Below are 24,889 nucleotides of genomic sequence, written 5' to 3'. Positions count from 1 at the left end.
CAATGTACACTTTCACACCCAACTTTATCTCAAATTACAATCCCCCAAAGACATTTTGCTCCTGAACTCAACGATCAGAAGCACTCAATCCTGGCTTGCCGATAATCATCTCAAACTCAATGCTCTGAAAACAGAATTCCTTTTGATCTCACCTCCATCGAAGATCTCTACCACTCAAATTTGGCTTAAACACCTAACCGCACTCAATGTCCAACCCACCATTGTGGACTCAGCAAAATCTTTAGGCATAACACTCGACACCAATCTCAACATGCAGCAACATATCAGCAAGGCAACTAAGGGAACGAACTTCCAAATAAATACCCTTAGGAAACTTAAACCCTTCCTCCCACCCAAAGACTTCCAAACCACAGTACAAGTACTAGTCATCCCTCGAATAGAATATGGCAGCATCGCCCTCTGCGGACTCCCCCTAACTACTACCGCACCCCTAAGAGCTTCTCTAAACGCTGCAGCGAGACTCATCACTGGGTCAAAAAAGCACTCTCATATCTCCCCTGACTTGAAATCCCTGAATTGGCTGCCTTTTGAAGCCAGAATACATCTGAAAATCGCCTGCTTGACACACAAGGCAGTACACCTGAACTCACCCGGCTACCTCACTCAGAAGCTGACAATCTCTGGCGGCTCTAGAAACACTAGAGGTACAAACAATCTTCTGCTGAAGCCTCGAAGATTCCGGAAGGAAAAAACCTATAAACGCTCCTTCTCAGGAATGGCACCTAGGATCTGGAACTCACTCCCTCCCGAAACCAAGCTCATCTCCTCCACTACACTCTTTAAGAAAGAAGTAAAAGCTATCCTCATGGCTAAATACAACTGAACTATTATTTCGGACTCTTCAAAGACTCTGGACCGATCTGTACTACTTGTTCGACCGCTTTGCTTATTTGTATGAATTGTATTATTGATCTACATGATTGGCTCTGCCCCCACCTATTTGTACTGCTAGCTTTACTGACTTACCTGTTTGACTATGCTCCCTCATCTACCCCTTCTTTGTAAAGCGCTCTGATATCTGCAAAGATCTTGTCCGCGCTATATAAAACGTTCAAAATAACATAAATAAATAAATAAATAAACTCCCTCCATGTCATGGAGGGAGTTGGGGGCAATGGATACAAGCGACACCTCTTGTTGTTAGGGCTTACGCTGGCAAAGAGGGATATTGCTAGGGCGTGGAAGGCTACGCGGACTCTGTCATCGGCTGCCTGGAGGAATGGGTTGGATTTTTGTATGGGGCTTGAACAACCCATCTTCATTGCCAGGGGGTGCCCCCGTAAACATTACGAAATTTGGAAACGGTCGGTAGACTATCGGGGATTGGACCTGGATCCGCCGCCGGAGGAAGAGGTTAGCCTACCAGACCGATGGGCGTGTGACGGCAGAGCTGTGGGAGGTTGTTGATGGACTTGGATGGTCCCAGGGACGTTATCTTTGTTCTGGGGCGGCATGAGTGCAATCTGGGGGTGGGGGAAGGGATTGTTCGGTTACAGTTTTGCCATGACTAAACGTCACTGTCATTTTTGTAGTATAATTGATGTGTGCAACAGTCTCCGGGTTACGGAGCTATGCAGCCTATATGTACCGTGACAAAATAAAATTTGTTTAAAAAAAATTAAATTTGCCTATCTCAAAACGACCTAGTTTTGCAAGGGGGGACACCTGGGTTTTATGCCCTGTGCTCGGAGGCCATCGACGGAAACCCACACATTTCTGAAAACTAGACACCCGGGGGATTCCAGCGAGGTATGGCTTGCGTGGATCCGCCAAGATTTCCTTACCCAGAATCCCAAGCAAACCTCAAATTTCGCTGAAAAAATTCACCTTTTCCGCACATTTTTGTGTGGGAAAGCTGTGGCATCACCGGGCTGACACAAATTTCCTACCACCCAACGTTCCCCCGGGTCTCCCGATAAATATGGTGCCTCACTCGTGTGGGAGGCCCAAGTACACGCAGCAGACAAGGGCCTAAAACGTATTAAGGCGACATAAAAATTGCCTATCTCAAAACGACCTGGTTTCGCAAGAGGGGTCCACCCGGGTTATTTGCCCCGTACTCGGCAGCCATCTAGGGAAACCTCCCAAACCCACACATTTCTGAAAACTAGACACCTGGGGGATTCCAGGGAGGTATGGCTTGCGTGTATCCCCCACTATTTCCTTACCCAGAATCCCTTGCAAACATCAAATTTAGCTTAAAAAATCACTTTGTTCTGCACATTTTTGTGTGGGAAAGTTGTGGCAAATTTCCTACCACCCAGAGTTTCCCTGGGTCTCCCGATAAAAATGGTACCTCACTCGCGTGGGAGGCCCAAGTACCCGCGACAGGCAAGGGCCCAAAACATTTTGTAATAGGAAATTTTGATGTTGCCTCAATACGTTTTGGGCCCTTGCCTGTCGCGGCTACCTGGGCCTCCCACACTCATTCACTGGGGAGGGAAGATTCTCCCCTTTCCAATGATACCGCTCCCTTCTTTCTACGTGCTCAGGGGGCTGAGATAGCCCCTTGAGCACGCCCTGAGCACGTAGAAAGTGAAACAAGCCTAAAGGCTCATTTCAGTTTCTGTGAAATGACTTCAGCCGATGTGCGAGCTGATCGTCAGGTAAAAGAAACGGCAGGGGTGGGGTTCCTCGGGAGCTGGAGAAGCTCTTCCCCAGCACCCGATGCTGTGGGGGAGAAAAAGAAATCCCTCTGCTGTCTGCATTCAGTCATGAGCATCGAAGGGGTTAAAGGGACTGATGCACAGATTCAGAGTTTTTTCATTCCAGTTTGTAATCTTCTGGTGTATCATTTTTTGTTGTATATTGTGGGTTTTGCCTTGCTTTTTTTGGAGCGAGGTTGGGTGGAGGGCGTGGCAAATGTTCCTTTGCAGGCGTTTCGGATTCACTGTTGTATTGCTCACTGTCCTCTGTCATGCTTCTCAACAATTGTTTATTTTGCTTGTGTATATATATATATATATATATATATATATATATATATATATATATATATATATATATATATATATATATATATTTATTCAAGCTCCAAAATCCACAGGATATTAAATCCAAAAGAATGCAGCACACGCAGGGGTGGTTCCAACGAAGATTTAAATTGTCGGAACACTCACAGCAACAGTGTTCCGACAATTAAAATCTTGGTTGGAACCACCCCTGCGTGTGCTGCATTCTTTTGGATTTAATATCCTGTGGATTTTGGAGCTTGAATACGTTCGCGGGCACACCCCCGCTCTGTGTGCACCCGCTCGAGAGTGCAGTTGGCTGGTGTTTTGGAGCTGTAATATATATATATATATATATTGAGCTCCAAAATCCCAGGAACATCAATCCAAAAGGAAGGTAGCACACTCAGGGGAGGTTTCACAAAAGATTTAATAGGGAAACCAACAGCAACGACGCGTTTCGCCTTGGGGCTTCGTCAAGTTGTGCAGAGAGCCGAGGCGTGAGTCCATTTAAAAAGGAGACAACATGCAAAGTCAATTAGAATCAATTGAAATCAACATAGGACTGCGCAAACTGCTATATGGTCGCCATATTGGAACGGAATTAGATAAACATACAGTGCAGGCAAATTAGAAACATAATGATTCAAATGAAAGCCTAGACCGTCTGAAATTTTAGATCTAATCAAGGAGAATCCAATCGTGGATAACCTTAATCGTGCAGTCATCACAATGCATACATCAAGCCCAATATGGGCGTGTGATTAAAATGAATTAATCTGCGTCTCGGTGTAGAAAGACACCATGACATAACATCCTAAAAATACATAATCGTATTCTAGCCCAAGATGGGCAAGCAATAAGAGCTAAGACTCAACTAGAGTCTATCAAATCCTTAATAGTCAATACTACAATACATTTCATCACACAGTTATAACGCCCTGGATGGGCTACAAGAATGAGCATGTGTCACCAAATTCATTTGAATGTAATAAAACTTAAAAACTAATTTACATGATCAAGGTTCATATGAAGCCAAATTAATGAGCCACAGTCATGGAAATATGCGGGAAATACATGTATATAGACACATAGAGCACAAAAACCCCCCCAGTCATCCTAGATGGACGGATAATTCTTCATGCATATTAAGGCCTAGCGGATGCTTAGTCTGTAAATCGATAATGTATCTGGATTCCAGACGTCTGAGTCTGAGTAGACGGTCCCCTCCTCTGATGCTTGAAGGCACGCTGTCAATGCATGTATAAGCTAACAGGTCCCTGTTGCTATTATGCATTTTGGCAAAGTGCCTGGCCACTGGATAAGTATCATCCTTTTTAGCAATCGCACGCATATGCTCTAGTATCCTAAGTTTTACCGCATTGGTGGTGCTCCCAATATAATTTAGGCCGCACGGACATGTTAAGCAGTAAATGGCATACGGCGTGGAGCATGTTAGAAATTTATTAATTCTCTTAGGGATGGTAACACCAGGTATCTTATAAGTAAGCGTCCGCTTACTAAATTTACAGGCCTTACAGCGGCCACAGGGGTAAAAACCCTTGAGGACAGGCAAGTTGGGGATCTTTTCAGGAGCTGTATAATGACTAGAAACCAAATGATTTTTTAAAGATCTCGCTTTTCTAAATGTAATCAGGGGGTTCGGCGGTAAATCTGCTTTAATGATGTTATCCGACAGTAAAATATTCCAATTTTTTCTCAGAATTTGCTTTATCTGGCCTGCATTGCGAGAGTAAGTGGTAACAAGTCGAAAACCACCATTTTTAGATTTATCTTGTTTTTTAGATTTTAGTAACTCTTTACGTAAATTTTTTTTGACTCTCTCATAGGCCTTACTAAGCACACTATCGCCATAACCCCTGTTTTTAAACCTTTGCATGCTGGCATGGGTTGTTCTCTCAAAATCACTGTCATTGGAGTTGTTCCTCCGTATTCTAAGTAACTCCCCATAAGGAATACTTTCCACTAATGGACGGGGATGATTGCTGGTAGCGAACAAGGTGGAATTGCCCGCCGTTTCTTTTCTAAACAATTTCGTCTGTATGCACCCACAGTTGTCTATATATATAGTGAGATCAAGATAATCCACAGACATGTTGCTAATTAGTCCGGAGAACTTAAGATTGATGTTGTTATCATTCAGGGCATCTACAAAACCTTTTGCAGCTTCTTCTGGACAGTCTAATATGATGAATAAATCGTCTATATAACGATACCATCTTATTATACGACTGTCCCACTCTGGATATTTCTCGCTCCAGGATGCCTGCTCCTCCCACCACCCCACGAAAAGGTTCGCGAAGCTGGGGGCGGAGCAGGCTCCCATCGCGACACCGGACATTTGTTGGTATAATTGCTTGCCAAATAAAAATATGTTATTGTTAAGGCTAAACATCATGACTTCCAGCAGCATCTTATTATGCTCATAAAATCTTATGGGCCGTTTATCCAAGAAGCTGGCCATAGCCTTGAGACCATCAACATGTGCTATACACGTGTATAGACTGGTGATGTCAAGCACCAGCATACAATATGTATCTTTCCAGACGATTTCTTCAACACAGTTTAGAAAATGTTTAGTGTCTCTTAGATAAGATTTGAGGGACATTACCAAAGGAGACAAAAATGAATCTACATAAATAGAGAGATTCTCGGTCAAACTACCATTGGAAGCAACAATAGGCCTGCCAGGAGGATTTAACACATCTTTATGAACTTTGGGTAAGTAATAAAAGGTGCCTGCACTGTATGTTTATCTAATTCCGTTCCAATATGGCGACCATATAGCAGTTTGCGCAGTCCTATGTTGATTTCAATTGATTCTAATTGACTTTGCATGTTGTCTCCTTTTTAAATGGACGCACGCCTCGGCTCTCTGCACAACTTGACGAAGCCCCAAGGCGAAACGCGTCGTTGCTGTTGGTTTCCCTATTAAATCTTTTGTGAAACCTCCCCTGAGTGTGCTACCTTCCTTTTGGATTGATGTTCCTGGGATTTTGGAGCTCATTGTTAATTCGGGCACACCCCCGATGTGGCGTGCACCCACTCGAGTGTGCAACTGGCTGGTGTTTGTAGCTTCCTGATTTATTACCGGCTGCACCGAGTTTGCCCTGATAACCACGCATTGCCATACACCGAGGAGCGCTGCTGTTGTTTACACGAACGACTCCAATTGCCAGCTCTTCGGTTTTCCGGTAAGGCGCAGTGTGCGCATGTGAAAGACTTTGTTCCTTTTCAACACTGCGGACTTATAACTCAGAGTGAAGGGGGATTACACAGCATCACTTTAAAGGTAGCTGCGGACGCACTACCTCCAATATGTTTTGCGAAGCAGAGAGAAGAGAGGCGGAACAAGGAATGTTTAAAAATAAGAAAAAGCCTGATAGTTCACAAAAGGCTGGCGGAAGTAAAACCAATGGGGCAAACACATCCTTACAATCCAAACTGGTCTCACTAGAACGACTATACGAACGAGAGATCAGAAAGTGGTGGGAGGCAACCTCACTACAGAACTATATTGAGGTTGACCGGGTCCCCAGAGGTCTGCGGATATATACGATTCCGGCGTATGAAAATCCAGACCCCAAATTGCTAGATGCATGGGCAGAGCACACCGCCGCATCGTGCAAAGGGAGTTTACAAATTCTAGTACGCTTTGCCTGGAGTGACCGTGAAAAGGCTTTGTCACAGATCAAGGAAATTGAGGATGAATTACTGAAAGAAGAAGACCAGGAGAGCCTGGGGGACAAACGTGAACTACTTAAAAAGCGTTTGAAAAAATACGAACAGAAAATTAAACAAAGAAAAGAAGAAAAATTTGAAAGGGACGAGAACGACTATCGATTGGGGAGAGTATTAACCTTCGCAAAGAAGTACGACAACACCAGAAGGCAAATAAAGAATAAGAAAAAGACGGGCGTCTCAACAACTGCCGAACCGGCAACTTCAGAGTCCGATGCAAACCCAGAAGATTTGGTGAGTGAAGATGGCAGTGATGACGCTTCACCTTTTCAAGTGGAATACGAAATAATGCGCAACAACCAACTGGAGGGTGGAAGAGGGAAGCCCCCGGACAATCAAGGACCAAGAGGAAGACGCGGCGGGGGGGCCGTTGGAAGAAATCCTTTAAGCTCTCCTCCTGTGACCCGCAGCATGAAGAAGTTCTTCAAGAAAAGGAACTGATAAGTATTCCAGTGCCAAACAACCCCCAGGACAATCTAACCATTATTAACCTAACTGAGAAGGTGTTAACGAATGAGGAAAATTCAACACTTCAATTAGGTTTATCGTTCTGTCCTCCGAGAAATTTCGAATTTGCACAAACGCGTATTGATATTTTCAAATTTGTGAGGAAATTAAAATTGCACAAATTCTTTAAACTCAAACCGCCCAGTGAGCGCCAGAAGGCCAGTATACCGATGGAGGATACTGAACTGATTTGTAGCGAGCTGCAAGGCCTTAGAGCAGTAGAAGGCCTTCGTTTGGAAAATAGCACTATTGGTGATGGTGAGGTAACCAACACTCAAATGCTTGATAATTGGGATGTACAGCAAAAAGGTGGGGCCAGTGAATTCAAACCGGCCTCTACATTCATGCCAATGATGGGTGCTGATGCAATTGACACCTTTTCTGATGCTGTGTTGAGGGATCTCACTAGACTGCGCATCACCTGTAAATATGTTCCTAAAAAAGACAATTTTTCCAAAACTCAGCAGCTTGCACTTACTACTCTTTGTGAAAATTCGGGACTGGTAATTAAGCCTTCTGATAAAGGGGGGGAACATTGTTTTACTTACAGCCACCCAATACGAAACAGAGGCTGGTCGCCTTTTGGGAGACACTGATACCTATGCCACTGTGAATGAAAAAACTTATAATTTAAGTGTGGCTAATTATCATGAGATGATTTTGAAATGGCATAATGTCAACATGCTAAACACAGATGAATATTTATTCTTAAGGTGTTTGAGTCCTGTGATCCCCACCTTTTATTACTTACCCAAAGTTCATAAAGATTTGTTAAATCCTCCTGGCAGGCCTATTGTTGCTTCCAATGGTAGTTTGACCGAGAATCTCTCTATTTATGTAGATTCATTTTTGTCTCCTTTGGTAATGTCCCTCAAATCTTATCTAAGAGACACTAAACATTTTCTAAACTGTGTTGAAGAAATCGTCTGGAAAGATACATATTGTATGCAGGTGCTTGACATCACCAGTCTATACACGTGTATAGCACATGGTGATGGTCTCAAGGCTATGGCCAGCTTCTTGGATAAACGGCCCATAAGATTTTATGAGCATAATAAGATGCTGCTGGAATTCATGATGTTTAGCCTTAACAATAACATATTTTTATTTGGCAAGCAATTATACCAACAAATGTCCGGTGTCGCGATGGGAGCCTGCTCCGCCCCCAGCTTCGCGAACCTTTTCGTGGGGTGGTGGGAGGAGCAGGCATCCTGGAGCGAGAAATATCCAGAGTGGGACAGTCGTATAATAAGATGGTATCGTTATATAGACGATTTATTCATCATATTAGACTGTCCAGAAGAAGCTGCAAAAGGTTTTGTAGATGCCCTGAATGATAACAACATCAATCTTAAGTTCTCCGGACTAATTAGCAACATGTCTGTGGATTATCTTGATCTCACTATATATATATATATATAGACAACTGTGGGTGCATACAGACGAAATTGTTTAGAAAAGAAACGGCGGGCAATTCCACCTTGTTCGCTACCAGCAATCATCCCCGTCCATTAGTGGAAAGTATTCCTTATGGGGAGTTACTTAGAATACGGAGCAACAACTCCAATGACAGTGATTTTGAGAGAGCAGCCCATGCCAGCATGCAAAGGTTTAAAACCAGGGGTTATGGCGATAGTGTGCTTAGTAAGGCCTATGAGAGAGTCAAAAAAATGAAACGTAAAGAGTTACTAAAATCTAAAAAACAAGATAAATCTAAAAATGGTGGTTTTCGACTTGTTACCACTTACTCTCGCAATGCAGGCCAGATAAAGCAAATTCTGAGAAAAAATTGGAATATTTTACTGTCGGATAACATCATTAAAGCAGATTTACCGCCGAACCCCCTGATTACATTTAGAAAAGCGAGATCTTTAAAAAATCATTTGGTTTCTAGTCATTATACAGCTCCTGAAAAGATCCCCAACTTGCCTGTCCTCAAGGGTTTTTACCCCTGTGGCCGCTGTAAGGCCTGTAAATTTAGTAAGCGGACGCTTACTTATAAGATACCTGGTGTTACCATCCCTAAGAGAATTAATAAATTTCTAACATGCTCCACGCCGTATGCCATTTACTGCTTAACATGTCCGTGCGGCCTAAATTATATTGGGAGCAACACCAATGCGGTAAAACTTAGGATACTAGAGCATATGCGTGCGATTGCTAAAAAGGATGATACTTATCCAGTGGCCAGGCACTTTGCCAAAATGCATAATAGCAACAGGGACCTGTTAGCTTATACTTGCATTGACAGCGTGCCTTCAAGCATCAGAGGAGGGGACCGTCTACTCAGACTCAGACGTCTGGAATCCAGATACATTATCGATTTACAGACTAAGCATCCGCTAGGCCTTAATATGCATGAAGAATTATCCGTCCATCTAGGCTGACTGGGTTTTTTTTGTGCTCTATGTGTCTATATACATGTATTTCCCGCATATTTCCATGACTGTGGCTCATTAATTTGGCTTCATATGAACCTTGATCATGTAAATTAGTTTTTAAGTTTTATTACATTCAAATGAATTTGGTGACACATGCTCATTCTTGTAGCCCATCCAGGGCGTTATAACTGTGTGATGAAATGTATTGTAGTATTGACTATTAAGGATTTGATAGACTCTAGTTGAGTCTTAGCTCTTATTGCTTGCCCATCTTGGGCTAGAATACGATTATGTATTTTTAGGATGTTATGTCATGGTGTCTTTCTACACCGAGACGCAGATTAATTCATTTTAATCACACGCCCATATTGGGCTTGATGTATGCATTGTGATGACTGCACGATTAAGGTTATCCACGATTGGATTCTCCTTGATTAGATCTAAAATTTCAGACGGTCTAGGCTTTCATTTGAATCATTATGTTTCTAATTTGCCTGCACTGTATGTTTATCTAATTCCGTTCCAATATGGCGACCATATAGCAGTTTGCGCAGTCCTATGTTGATTTCAATTGATTCTAATTGACTTTGCATGTTGTCTCCTTTTTAAATGGACGCACGCCTCGGCTCTCTGCACAACTTGACGAAGCCCCAAGGCGAAACGCGTCGTTGCTGTTGGTTTCCCTATTAAATCTTTTGTGAAACCTCCCCTGAGTGTGCTACCTTCCTTTTGGATTGATGTTCCTGGGATTTTGGAGCTCATTGTTAATTCGGGCACACCCCCGATGTGGCGTGCACCCACTCGAGTGTGCAACTGGCTGGTGTTTGTAGCTTCCTCATATATATATATATATATACATACACACACACATATATATATATATATATATATATATATCAGGATCATTAGATGGCACAGCTAGGTAATGTCAGTGGTCCCTCTGATTTGTCCATGCTGTTGTGGAATGTCAGGGGTCTTAACAATAAACGCAAGAAAAGGAACGTTGTTCACTATTTAATACACCACAACATCGACATTGCATTCTTGCAGGAAACCCACCTGTCTAAGTCCGACCCTGCACGGTTTGCCTCTAGCTGGGGTACACACAGATGCTTCTCTAACTTCAGCAGCTACTCTCGCGGCATGGCCATATTGATACACAAAAGTGTGCCCTTCAGTCTTCCCTCCTCCATTGGAGACAGCGAGGCTACCTACATGATTGTCACGGGCTCATTAATGGGACACTACGTTGCCCTAATGAGTATCTATGCCCCAAACACGGACTACCCTGAATTCTTTTATTCTCAACTCATGAAGTTAGACCCCGCATTATTGTTAGTATGGGGCGACCTCAATTTGCTCTTAGACCCGGCCCTAGACAGCACTTGACACTCACCTAGGACCAAGCTGCGCGCCCGCAGAGCATTGCTAGACCTATGCAAGCAATTATTTCTCAAGGACATATGGAGCTAGCGCAACCCTTCGACCACTGAATACACACATTACGCCGGCCAGCATAACACCTGGACCAGGATAGACTACTGGCCTGTGGCCTGATGTGGCGTGCTGGTTTCGCTCCCTCACTACCCTTCCGCTGACATATTCCGACCACTCCCCAGTTAAGCTTCTCCTCAATGTGCCCAGACCAGATGGATACGAGCGACAATGGCACTTTCCTTGCCACACCCTTGACGACGACCTCTTTCATTCGGAACTACACAATGCCATAGAGTAATTTGCCATCAACACCAGCTCTTTCCTGTGGGAGGGGTTCAAAGCATACATTAGGGGAGTCTGCATTGCCAAACAAGCCGGGGTACTAAAAGCTTTGCGTACCACACTATCCTGACTGGAACACAACTTAAAAGACATCGATAGTGCCCCAATGATCAGTCTCAATCCAGAGGCAGCCACACAGAGGCTTTCCCTACTCACTGAATACAGAGAGGCTGCTGACCGTGAGATACTATTTCTAGGCAAGTATCACTCTGCACGGCATTATGGTGAAGGAGAGCGCCCAGGCCGGGTAATGGCGCAGATGCTTCGCTCCCCCATATAGCAAAGCCTACATTATTAAGCCGACTTCCTCCGCTGGCCCAACACTCATGACCACCAAACAAATACACGATGAACTCCTCAATTATTACACCACCTGATACACGTCTAAAGTGGGGTGTGACCTCACTGCACAGGAGGCATATTTATCCGAGAATGCACTGGTATACTTAGAGAGGCACATGCAGGAATTTTTGGCGGAGCCAATTTCTGTGGATGATGTTACCAACGCCATCCTAGCAGTTTGCGGCTCCCCTGCCCACGGCCATGATGGCTTCACCGGGAATTTTTATAAGACATACAAAGACCTCCTGGCACCCCAGCTAATTGAGGTATATGCCGAAGCCCTCGAAAAGTAAATTCTTCCTCCCACCTTCCGCGAGGCAGTCATTATCCTTCTGCCTAAACCTGGCGGAGACCCATCTCTGTGTGGATCGTACCGACCCCTATCCCTACTAAACTTAAATTATAAAATTCTAACCAAAATCCCTGCTATGCGCCTCTCCCTCCTGAAGGAATTCATCATCTCCCCTGCACAATCTGGCTTTGTGCCTCAACGCTCCACTTCTTTGAATCTCCGGGTGCTCTTCTCGATCCTCCACAGGATAAACCCGGAAACCCAGCGGCCGCTATTTTATTAGACACTGAGAAGGCATTTGTGAGAAAGTGGCTCTATATATATATACTGGACCAGAATAAGGTACAGTGTGTATAGAGTCCACAAACCCCAGAGGTATAACAGAGGTTAAAGCCAGGTGTGACCTTACTCTCTAAAGTGGTATCTTGGTCGAGCAGTAAGGCAGTACCAGAGGACAGTGTAAAGCATTTGTTGAACACACTCAGTCAGCAAAAGGTTTCACACACTCAAAGACTGAACTCCAGGCCAATTGTTTTTATATCAAAGATATAGTTGTTTTATTTCTAGAACCAACAGGTATCAAAACATACTGTTCTCAATATGAGAGGTCTCGATGAGTACTTTGCAGAAAGGCAATAAACTTCGTAAACACAATAGGTACAGGGGTTGCAGTAGGCAACACAACTTAGCATTGAGCTCAATGGATTTTCTTATATAAACACAGTTGATTACTTTGTAGATTACTTTGGTAGATCCATGACTGGCTCCTAGAATCAGTCCTGGGGTCTAAGCTTTAAACAGTTTAATAAAAACGTTTTAGGTATTGCAGTGATTTTTCAGGAATATAAAGCTATTTTAAAAGTTCACACTTAGAAACTTTTCAACAGAAATCTGGCAACATTATCCAATGAGAGAAAATTCAGGTTGCAGGTAAAATACAATCTCGTTACTTTGGTAATCCAGTACTGGACTCCTGGGTCCAGCACTGGGGTCTCAACTTAAAACAGGTAAGTAATTTCGTTTCAGTATTTCGTATGATTTTTAAAGAATATTTCAAGTTTTCAAAAGTAGACACTTTGAAGAAATTTCATAGCAAAGCAGACAATGGATTCCTATGAAGAAAATTCAGGTTACTAGTAAACCCGGTAAGGATTACTTTTGCGGTTCTGTACTGGGCTACAAGGTACAGTACTAGCTTCTCTCCTGATCACAGATGAGTACTTTGGAATTCGGTTGATTTTATATGAATATATTTTAAGTTTCCAAAACCTCACACTTAGAAGATTTTTCAAGTCAAACCAGTAAATGTTATCCAATGGCAGGTGAGTTACCGGTTTCCAGTTGTGGTTCTGGGCATAGACTCAGGGGTCCCCCAGGGACAGGTAGGTACAGTTGGTTCACCCTCAGCAGCGCTGGGGCGGCTGGGTGCAAAGGTAGTTAGGCCCAATGTTATCCAATGAGGGACAGGGGGCCTCCGGTTGGTGGCTGCTGGCTAGCAGGCCACGCGGTTGTGGGAGCTGGGCTCCTGGTCACTTGCTCAGAGCAAAGGGGGAAGCAGGATAGGGCAAAGGTGGCACAACCAGCAGTACTCTGGCGGCTGGGTGCAGGGTGCTTTTGAGCCGTCAGGCTCTCAATGTTATCCAATGGGAAAGGTCAAAAGGGAACAAAGGCTGCAGGCTCGGGGGCGGAGACTCTCCAGGTGCAACCAGCACTTCGAGAGGTTAGTTGGGAACTTGGAGCACAGGTTGGTACCCCAAAAGGGAGGCACAGGGGGCTGTAGGGTGCCGGGTGCAGGGGTGTCTTTGGGTGTCGGAAAAGCTTACCCTCAGCTGGTCACGGTTGGGGTGGCCCCTGGTTCTGAGTCTGCAGGCGTCGTCTGGTTCGTCGAGGAGGTTCTTTGGGCACTGGACTTCGGGAGCCAGTCGCTGGGGGGACGTTCTTGTGGTCTTGGATCACTCGGGCACAGGCCGGGCTCGGCGGGTGCAGAGTGGGCTGGTCCGGAGCTTCCTGGCTGGCACCAGGGGGGTTGTTGCAGCAGAGCCTCTGCTGATGGGTGTCCCAGTATTTAAGAGGGTCCAGGCAGGTTCTCTGGGTGTTCCAAGGTTGCTGTCCGTAGGAGTCGCCGAGATTTAGGCAGGAGCAGGTTCCAGGATCGACAGGCCGGTAGGGCTGGGGAAAAGTCCGTTGTTGTCGTCCTGTTAGCAGCTGCGCGGCGGGTCTTCTTTCTTCTTTTCTTATCGGGATCGGAGGAAGGAAGGTTCAGGGAGCCCCTAAATACTGAATTTAGGGGCGTTACAGGTAGGGCAAGGGTAGGGACCAATAGGTCCCTGTCCTGGGGTAGGTACACCCCCTAGCCTGCTCCTCTCCTGTGGGAGGAGGGCAGGAGCCTAGCTGTGATTGGGCAGGGCTCCCCATCTTCAAGATGGCCGGAGTCTTGCTTCACCTCGTCTCCCCCACCTGAGGGCTGGGGTTGACACAGGCTGGCACACCCCCTGACTTAGTTTTTCCCGCCAGTCTTCCTGCCAAAGTGGGGCTCAGGACTGGTGGGGGCCAGTTGCTGGGTACAGCAAATGGTCTTGAGAAGCTCACATAGGCGGCATGCCTTTGAAGCTTCTCCTGGGCCATCCTGGTGGAGCAGACCTAGCACCTCGCCCAGGATGCGCATTGTTGCAGGCCCAGGAGAGCGGGGGCTCTCCACGCAGGGGTCCAGCAACATGTCTGCTGTGTGGCAACCTCTGCAGCCACGCAGCCCAGACGTGGATTAGGTTTTCAGGGGGCATCTCTAAGATGCCCTCTGGTGCATTTTACATTAAATCCCACACTTGCATCACTGCGGGTTTAAAGTGCTGAGAAGTTTGGTACCAAACTTGTCAGTCTTCAGTTTAGCCATTATGGTGCTGTGGAGTTCGTAATGACAACCTCCCAGCACCATATACTCTTAATGGCATCACTGCACTTACAGTGCGCAGGAATGGCCCTGGGTATTGTAGGGGCACAGGGCTCATGCACCTGTGCCCACACCCCTGGCATAGGGCACCCAGCTAGAGGGGTGACTTATGTATGCCAGGGCAGGGGGTTCTGTGGGCATGGCACGCAGGGATGTGTGCCATGTCGACTCTTTGTTTAGTTCTGTACTCAGACACTCAGCAGGCAAAGGCAGTGTGTGGGTGTCAGGGTACAGGTCCCTTCAGGGTGGCACAATAAGTGCTGCAGTCCTCAGGGGTCGTCTCTGGTCATCATGCCCTGAGTACCTAGGGTACCATTTACTAGGGGCTGACAGGTGGCCAGAGATGCCTATTGGGTTTTAGTTTCAACACAGTTTTAGGGAAGGAACACAGACCCTGGGTACCTGGCTGGCAGGAACCCATGGCATGGGACAAACTGAAGAGGATAACCTGCACGTCTACACTTTATGCATCGACCCTTCCCCTTCCTAATGCTCTCTGCCTCCCAATCACGGGAGAAAGACTAGTACAACGCACACTGGCCAAATTTGCCATCGCTACAATCGGGAACCTGTTCCCTGGTGGGCACGTCTTTTCTGTGGAGGACGAGAAGCGCTTTCGTGATGCCACCTTTATGGATTGCTTCGTCCTTGGGCGAATCCGTTCGGCACTGCCGGCCTCCCTGCCCAGCTTTCCCATTGAACCGGCCTCGTTCACCGAGTTGTCATTGGTCATCGACTCTCCGGGAGGACTGCATCTCGTGTCTAGGCTTGCTCAGACTTTATCCCAGTAAAAGATTACAAGATTCGCAGGGACTTGGATCACCCCATCACGGACGACCAGTGACTTCAATGTTGCACAGTCACCAAGGAGGTCTCCCTAAATAGTCGCAACAGACGGCTCCATTTTAAATTCTCATGTCGAGCATACATTACACCGGCCAGGTTCCACAGGGTTGACCCCTCCAGACTGCACACTTGTTGTAAATGCCAGGCCCCCCAGGTCGACTTTGCCCATCTCACACGGACATGTCCCAAACTACTGCCATTCTGGTAGTCAATACACAAGACATTGGGTGACATGACTGACCTAACCCTCATCCCCAATCCCCACATCCATCCCCAAGATTGCTTTTTTGGGATATGTGATAAATTTCCCCAAAATAATTCGGACATTTGCCACTCTTAGTTTTCTGCTGGCCAAAAGGGAAATCGCACAACACTGGGGACGGAAAACAGTGCCCACATTACAAAATTGGCTACACAGCTTAACGTTCTGTAACACCAACAGTGAAATGTACTCCTCTACACTTCCCGATCATCTCATGCAAAGGATATATTTGGGCCATTGAGGTCTTCTTTGGAGGCTATCCGTCAAACCGTCGATTCTCAAGAGCATGTCATTGTCCCAGTTGGAGTAGGATAGATACCCATGGTATTACAATCACTGGTTCAAATTGGCGTTCACGATCTTTCCATGGTGGGTTTCCTTGACTGAGTACCTATGTCTAGGCCTGTTTTTCTTGGTGAGAGAGCTGGATGGTGGGCTGAGGATGGGTGCCATAAAAAAAAAAAAAAAATCAATAACTCATCCAGAGGCGGGCGTATATTTACGTTTGTGGACCACTGACTTTTTTTCTTTATATCTTGACACTGTGAGGCTGACATGATTACCTCATTTTATGTTCCTCGTTTCGATGCATATAATGACAGTGAGCCCTTGTATTTGTACTCCACTTATAGGTTAAAATGATAAAAATAAAAAAATTAAAAATTAGCAAAGCTGGGAACGCAGTATGGTCAGAGTGCTGCAGCGCACCCAGAGTGCGGTGGAGGGACAAAGCGACTGCCGACTCACCGAAAGGAAGACCCTGAAGACGGCTTTTAACAGAAGTGCACCTGTATCAAGAAAACGACCTGGAAGGTGCGGTAAAGCTGTGCGCACAGGGCCACAGCGATAAGCTGACAGTGCTGCAGATATTATTATACAGGACTGCATGCAAGTGCTCCCAAAAAATGAAACAGAAGGTGGCCAGGTGCACTGGGACAAAACAATGCTCCTTCTACTGTTCCATGAAATTAGGCCTCAGGAAGCCATAATGGTTACAGGAGTATTGGCCCAAGGAATCGATCGAATAGCTAAAGATAGAGCTAGCCGGGCCTCCAAACAGGGAATGATTGACAAGTATTCGAAAATGATCTCTGAAGGGGGAGTAAATATACGTAGATGGGAGGAAGACACTAAACACCGAAACAAACCTATAGGCCATGCAGAGCTCCTTCTTTCTTAAAATAAATAAATAATCAGTTGCCTTTTACCTCTCCCAAATATTGATAGATGAAATTGAGGGATACACAACCATACTTGGGAACTGGGGGGGAGAGAGACCATATTGTTGCTAAATGTTCATATCCTGCTCTGCCTGCAGAAAAATTCATTATAAGTACTTACAAGGTTGCTAACTGACCTACTGCAGGCTCTGACTTTAATATGATTTCCCGTCCACACTTACACATGATTAGTTCCAAGTTAATGCTGAACACCCAACCCGTTAAACTGGAGTGATTCACGAGGGTAATGGAGCTGGGGACACCTGAAGAATGCTGCACCCTCAGGAACAGTGCTTCTTCTATTACTCTAGCGCACACAATTCTAATTTGTGTATAGACTATCCCTCAATGCTGCATACAATAGTACACAAATTCATCAATGCAGAATATATATATATATATATACAAGTAAACTGAAATCTCTAAATTCATGACTACCTACTGTTGGATGCGCCCAATCGTTTTGATGTGTGGATAAAACAATGCGGAAAAAGCATCCATAACATCCACATTTTTCAAGGGGGTGGAGAGTGTCTATAGATGAGATTACCCTAAATACAATAAACTACATAGATATCCGAGTCCATATGCCCAAACAACATGATCAAAAATGAAATTTTGGAAAAATGCTATGATATGTAAATAATTTGAACATGCTGGTTATTGAAAGTCACATCGAAAATTACTTACTTGATTTTCACTGTATAAAATCAGCGTGTCGAGAATCTTGCCTACTGGCTGCAGAAACTTACATAGATCCATTTCATTATGCTTGGGCAAAGGAGTTACACGGATGATTCTATCAAGAACTGGTTTATTTTTCATCTGTGGAAATACATGGAAACAGGCTCAGTTCCGAACAAATTGTTAAGAGATCATGTATAAACGGCATAGCTAGGTAACGAAATGCTTAATATAGAAAGAATGTGGTGTACTTGAAGGATATCAGTAACTCATAATGTCCTTTAAAAAAAAAAATCAATGGAGTTTATTATAAGTTATAAATCTCTAGTCTGTAACCTAGGTATTGGAAAGCAATAACAAATTAAATATAACCACAGCCATGTCATTTAAAGTTACCAATCCGTGGAGATCGGTACTTAGCCCACACTGTGTACCAATCAGTTGAAAGTGCTATTCCGATGAAAATGTCAAGGATATTGTAGGAAGCTGGCTCTGTATATGGTATACCACTAAGGGGGTTATATCGAATACAGAGTCCAGTCATTACCCCAAAAGTGTACAGGGCTCAATGTAAACTTAAAGTGCTCAATTTGTGGTAATGTGGGCGAGCAGTTATAGACCAAACAGAGAAGAGTGTAAGACATTGGTTATGCCCACAGTGACTTATAAATGACAACTCAAAAAGGAGATCCACGCTAATTCTAGAAAAATAAGCTTCTATCAAGTTTTATTTTAAGACCAATATGTACTCAAAAAGGTAAGTACGTTTTTCAGGAAAAAACCTTTACACTTTAAAAAGTGGACACTGCAATTTTCAGGCTATGCAATGTTAACCTAAGGAGTTAAACAAGAATGCAGTTTATCAGGTAAGTACAGATCCAGTCTTCGGGGTTTCAGGTCAACACCCAGCAAGGTTTAAATTGGCACCAAGAATGCACCACCACCGGCACAGTGGCGGTCGGGTGGTGAGGTCAAATTCGGCATCAGATCCCCCATTTTTAGGTTTCGCCTAGCGAAGGCTGCGCTTGCGCAGTCTTGCTGGGAGAAACTGATGTTTCAGAGAGTGGGGCTTGAACCCGCCCCTCTTCTCCATTGGCTGGTTTCCTAAACGGAGGCCAGCCATTGGAGGAGAGGGGAGTCACTCCGTTCAAGCCCCGTCTTTTTGGGATTGAGGGGTTTTTCGTTTCTTTCTCTTTTTCTTCCCATTGGCTGGAATTTTTTTTTTTCAAAACTGTATTTATTAGAAGTTCAAGCAAATCAAGTGTACAGCTCTCCAAGAGCAGGAGAGCACGTCAATATGCAAATTACAGCAGAATATACGTATGGCTCAAACCTATGACTAACCCCTACCCGCCCCATTATCCCCCCCACAACTGCAACAGTCCCAACTACCCACCCCTTATCCCACCCCAACCCGATGCACGTGATCACAATCAGCTGCAGTATACAAGAGGAAACACACTAAGTGTCTTGGAACTTTCCAGGCCCCGAGGTCTCAATCATCGGACAGATCATCATCCGTTTCAGCGGGAGGATCCAATGTCAGGTCTCTGTAGTCCGCCCACCGCTTCCAGATCTTGTAATGTTTCCGAGGGCAGCCCCTGGCTTCAAACACTGGCTTTTCCAGCCCCATGAGGAAGTCTAAGCCCGCCTTCCAAGCGTTAAGCGGGGGGGCGCGGTCACTCTTCCAGGCCCTCGCCAGATCCCTCTTGGCCACAACAAGGCCTAACAGAAGGAGATGGCGCTTATAGATGTTACCACCCACTTGATCCAGGATATGAAGAAGACCCAACCTAGGTGTACGAGGTAGCTCCCATCCCAGCACCTCCGACAGGCAGTCCCACACCCCACCCCAGAACCGGACCAGGCCCACACACGACCACACAGTGTGCACCAATGTGCCTCTCTCAGCCCCACAGCGCAGGCAATCAGGGGAAGCAATCAGGCCCGCCCTCCACAGTCTCTCTCTAGTGTAATAGGCCCGATGTAAGTATTTATATTGTATGAATCGCAGCCGCACTGCTATAGCTGTGCCCCGGGGGGATTCCAACGCTTCTCTCCAGTCATCCTCATCCAGCGGACCAAATCCACCTCCCAAGAGGCCTTCAGCGACACCAGGGAAGAGGAGCAGTGAGTGACCAGTGTTTGGTAGATTTTCGAGACTTTTTTATCCCCTAGGTCTCCCATGAAAAGCTTAGCCTCCACGGGGCTAAAGTCTGGAAGCTGGTCCAGCTCCACCAGACTCGGCGCCAGAGCATGACGAAGCTGTAGGTACTTAAAAAACTGGGTCTTAGGCATCGCAAATTCGGCGCTGAGCGCTTCAAAGGATTTAAGGGTAGTCCCGGTAAGTATATTACCAAGTGACGAGATCCCTATGGAATCCCAGCCACCAAACCCCTGCAGGGAAGCCAGTGCAGGGAGCTGCCCGTTGTTCCACAGCGGAGTTTCGGCCGTCAGCCGTCCCCACCAGCCCATTCGACGCAGTGCCTGCCTCCATATCAGGAAGACCACTTGAGTCGCATGCGGCAGCGACTTCCGCCGCCTGGCCGAATACAAGAGGGTATGGAGCGTGGCATCTCCCATCAGAAAATGTTCTAGGGCATACGCCGGATCATCACGGCCACCGTACCACCACTCATTTAAGACCAGCAAATGAGAGGCTTGATAGTAGGACAATATGTCTGACGTCGCGAGACCTCCACAGTATGTGGACAAAAAGCAGGTCCGCAGTGCCACCCTAGAAGCACCCCCAGCCCATAGAAACCGGCCCAATAAGGAGTTTACACGCCGGAACCACTGCGGGTCCACTCTGTACGGATGGTTTTGTAGCTGGTATAGCAGTCTAGGGAGGGCCACCATCTTAAAAATAGCAGATCTGCCATAGATATTCAGAGGCATGCGCGACCACGTTTTGACGTCGGATTGAACCCTGTCCCACACCGGTTGTATATTACACTCCCACGCAATATCGGCAGACTCCGACAGGAAGACTCCGAGATATTTCAGGCCACCAATCGCCACCTGTAGATCCACTGCCCAAGGAGACACGTCGCGCCGGCCCCCTAGTATCCAGAGAGTCGATTTACGCGGGTTAAGGTAGAGTCCCGAGACGTCCCCGAAAATGCGCATTATCTCCAAAATACGCGGGCCTGAACGATCAAGGTCTGTCAAAAAGAAAAGAACATCATCCGCATACAGTGCGATTCTGTCCGTGAGGCTCGCACTCCATACAAAGCCACGAAGCTGCGCGTCAATGCGCACCCAGGCTGCCAGCGGCTCCATGACTAGCGCAAAGAGATACGGGGACAGGGGGCACCCCTGCCGGGTCCCCCTAGCAATCGGGAATTTCTCCGAAATGGCGCCCGAGACACGTACCGAGGCTGTGATGTCGGTGTACAACAGTTTGACATACGAGACAAAAACCGGACCTAAGTTGAGGCGTGGTAACAGAGCAAAGAGGTACGTCCAGCTGACAGAATCAAACGCTCTGTCGATGTCTGCCAGTAGGAGCGCCGCCCGCTCCCCAGTCGCCCCCATCGCACCCACCGCTACCTGTGCCCGTCTGATATTGTGCCTTGTCGCTCTGCCCGGCATAAAGCCCGCCTGATCCGGGTGGACCAGCTCTGCAACATACGGGGGAAGACGATTCGCTAACGCCTTAGCCAACAATTTGGCCTCAAAATTAATAAGGGAAATCGGGCGATACGACTCGTGTCCGTCAGGGGGCCTGCCCGGTTTCAGGAACACCACTATTTCAGCCTGACGCCAGTCATCCGGCAAGCAACCACATTGGCTGGAATTTTACATTCCAGCCAATGGGAAGCGGAGAGAAAGAAAAACATGCCCCTCAATCCCGAAAATGACGGGCGTTTCTTCGAGCCATTTCTGAATGACCTCGGAGAAACATGGTTGTGTGGAGCGCTCCTCTCTTGCCTTCCGATCTCTGGAAGGCAAAAGAGGAGCGCTCCACACCACCATGTTTCTCCAAGGTCATTCAGAAATGGCTCGGAGAAACACCGTCATTTTAGGGGGGGGGGGGGGGCGAGTACTTGTTTTTGTCTTTCTTTAGTCTGCCTCCAACATGTTGCATTCCTGATAGAATCTCGCCAAAGAGCGAGGGGGGAAAAAACACAAGGAGTCACAAAGAGAGCCGCTGAGGAGGACGAAACTTAACTTTCCAAACGTTACGAAGAATCTTCTCTACAGAAAGTTGGAAATCTCCACTTTTTTTGTATTTATCAGAGGCGGAAGATCGGGCGAACTAAAGCAGAGGAGAAGCGGCTGTATCTTGAAGAGAAATGTGCACGGCGGCGCTCAGGGTTTTTTGGAGGGCTGAGGAGGGAGCGTGGAGATGCAGACCGCGGAACATTGTCTCCTTCTGTACAAGGGTACAACAGTGGCAGAGTGGAAGATTTTTCTCTGGATGCTGGGGTAAGGAAAGGAAAACACGAGTGCTCGTTTCACAGCTTTTGAAAGCAGTTTCTGGTTCCGTGGAAGTGCCTTTGGTCGAACCTGAGAGGATGGCACAGAGAAACCTCTGCTTGGCCCTGAAGTTCCACTGAGCTTGGAAGTGGAGGGAGGGGTGGGGGGCGAGCCAACGTGTGACGGGATGGCTGCAGGCCCCATCCTGCCCTGGAGGGGATGCCCTGGCGGGGAGGATTCTCCGAGAGGCCGAGGTTTCCCGTATTTCCCACGCCGGCCTATTGTGGATTGTAGCGCCCCCCCCCCCCCTCTCAGCATTGGATGGCACGAGGATGAGAATCGGCCCGCTGATGGGAAGCGAGATGGAGGCAGCGCAGGCTGGAGACGGCTTTGGGGGTTCCCTGTACACCGTCCTATGATGAGTGAGGTGGTACGGACTGGGACCGGTGGGTTGGTAGGATCCCTGGGGTCCAGAGAGAAGAGTGACGTCACCAGAAGGCGGAAGGATTTGGAGGGGAAACCTCTGATGGGTATCGAGGAGGTGCGACTTGGGCCAGCTGGACCTGGTGGGTTCATCAAGCCTCCGATGGGAAACGAGGAGGGCCAACACCGGAGACCCCTCGGGTTAGGTGGATCCCGGAATCTTCCACAGAAGAACAAGGTGGGACACCATGTGAGGACCTTCTTGGGGCCTCCGGTATGGAACGAGGGCGCCCAAAAGCTTGTTGGATTTTGTGGTTATTCAGACCATCCAGTAGGAAACAAGGTGGGCTGTTGGGGGTCTGCTGTGCTTCTGGTTGAGAGGAGACAGAAACTCTGTACTGCTGCAGTTTTGGACCCCCACAATATCCAGGGGAGAGCAGGTCCTGGCGAGGGGGTTCTGGCTGCTGTGGGTGTTGGTGCTTCTGCTGCCTCGATCAACCGATGCCCAAGCTGGCAACAAGACTTTCTACTTTGACCGGTGCAAGAAGACGGCCACCTGCGAAGCCTTGAAATACAACGCATGCCTGGGGTCCCACCTGCCCTACGGCCTCACCTCCACCGCCCTGGCCGAGGACTCGAGCTCCCAGGATGATGCGCACGACAAGCTACTTCTCTGGTCAGGTGAGCCTCCAGCGTCAGTGCATGCATGGCATGAGTTGTCAGGAAGGCCATAACGGCTGAGTGACCTCATACCACGGGTGTCCTTTTAGCCAAACCAAGAACAGCTTGCATGCTGGGACTTGTAGGCCCTTACTGTGTGCATCCTGAAGGCTGCAGGCCTGAATCGCTATGCTGGCCCACCTAGTCTCATATTCTTCAGAGATCGAGAAAAGGCTTGCCAATGAGAGTTATACCATCAGCTTTTTGTTGATGCCCATGGATGCACTTCGTGAAGCGAGCTGTGTCAATAAATGCATTATTAGAAGTATGTTGTCTAAAAGGCAACACAACCAATGTTGTGACAAACAATAATTGTATTTGTGGGTGCATTGTGCTACAAAACAGTAGTGCTTAGTGCCCCTTCACGTGGCTGCATATGCCCATCCCTGGCACTGAAAAGGGCTACTTTTAAGCGGATGTGCGCATAAAAAATGCTGTTACACAGTAAAGGGCAACGCGCTGAAGCGGGCGGACCCATCCGCACATGCCCTATGTATGCTGTGGTGTGCAGAGGCAAAGTCTGAATGACACTTGAACAGTGGGTGAAGAGGGCTGATGGAAAGCCCTTGTATGTTTATTTATTTATATGCATGTATAGTATATGTTTATTGTTTTTTATAACTTATTTTTGGGGAAAACAAGACATTAGTGAGACAGCTAAAGCACACCTAGAAAGGTGGTTGAAGGAAAATCTTGAGTTAATTTTTAAAAACGGGTAGCCGTTCTAGAAAGCATTAATTTTCAAGCTGGAATGAAGAATATTTTTTTGAAAATATACCGCTTTGAAGAACCTGCCTTTAAAGAATCCTTAAAACGAAAGTTGTATTTAAATTTGGATGGGCTATAGTAACAAAACGTCTACAGAAATACATGTTATGCAAAAAAAAACGGATTTCGACAGCCCATACCTCCCATAAGTACACTTATCTCTGGTACTAAATCTTAACCACTTATAGGAACCCCAAATCTAAACAAACGCAGTAATTCAGCTTTAACGTTGACCTCTACCCTAACCTTTGCCCTTCTTACCGATTCATTTTTGTTACTTTTTTTTTATACGGATTCTGCTCCTCTTGAGCTTAAGTGGCGCTATTTTGTCAAGTAAGGACACTAGCTCAGAATTGTACCGGTCAGTGAGGTCACTGGTGGATATGTGGTCTTTGCTGTCCGGGAGGAGTGAGCTTATCTGATCTTCCAAGATATCCAGGGGCGCTTGAGAAAGGGTTCTTCTCCATTTTGAGGATCTTGTGGGGGTTGGTGGGAGAGATTGGGGTGATGGATATGAAATAGTATCATGTGGTGATCAGATCAGTCGACGGGAAGTATGTGG

General features: G+C 46.5%; 1 protein-coding gene across 2 annotated transcripts in view; it reads right to left on the bottom strand.

Annotated features, from left to right (window-relative positions):
- LOC144817743 (uncharacterized) overlaps positions 1–24,889 on the bottom strand; it is a 322,716-nt gene that overhangs the window by 251,658 nt on the left and 46,169 nt on the right. For both annotated transcript variants that reach the window (XM_078674523.1, XM_078674522.1), the window contains exon 3: positions 18,001–18,135. In XM_078674523.1, coding sequence (XP_078530649.1) covers positions 18,001–18,135 — 135 coding nt within the window. The remainder of the gene's footprint in view (positions 1–18,000; positions 18,136–24,889) is intronic.

Source organism: Lissotriton helveticus, chromosome 2_1 (assembly GCF_964261635.1).
Source record: "Lissotriton helveticus chromosome 2_1, aLisHel1.1, whole genome shotgun sequence".
Lineage (NCBI taxonomy): Eukaryota > Metazoa > Chordata > Amphibia > Caudata > Salamandridae > Lissotriton > Lissotriton helveticus.
This window is presented reverse-complemented; position numbering and strand designations above follow the sequence as displayed.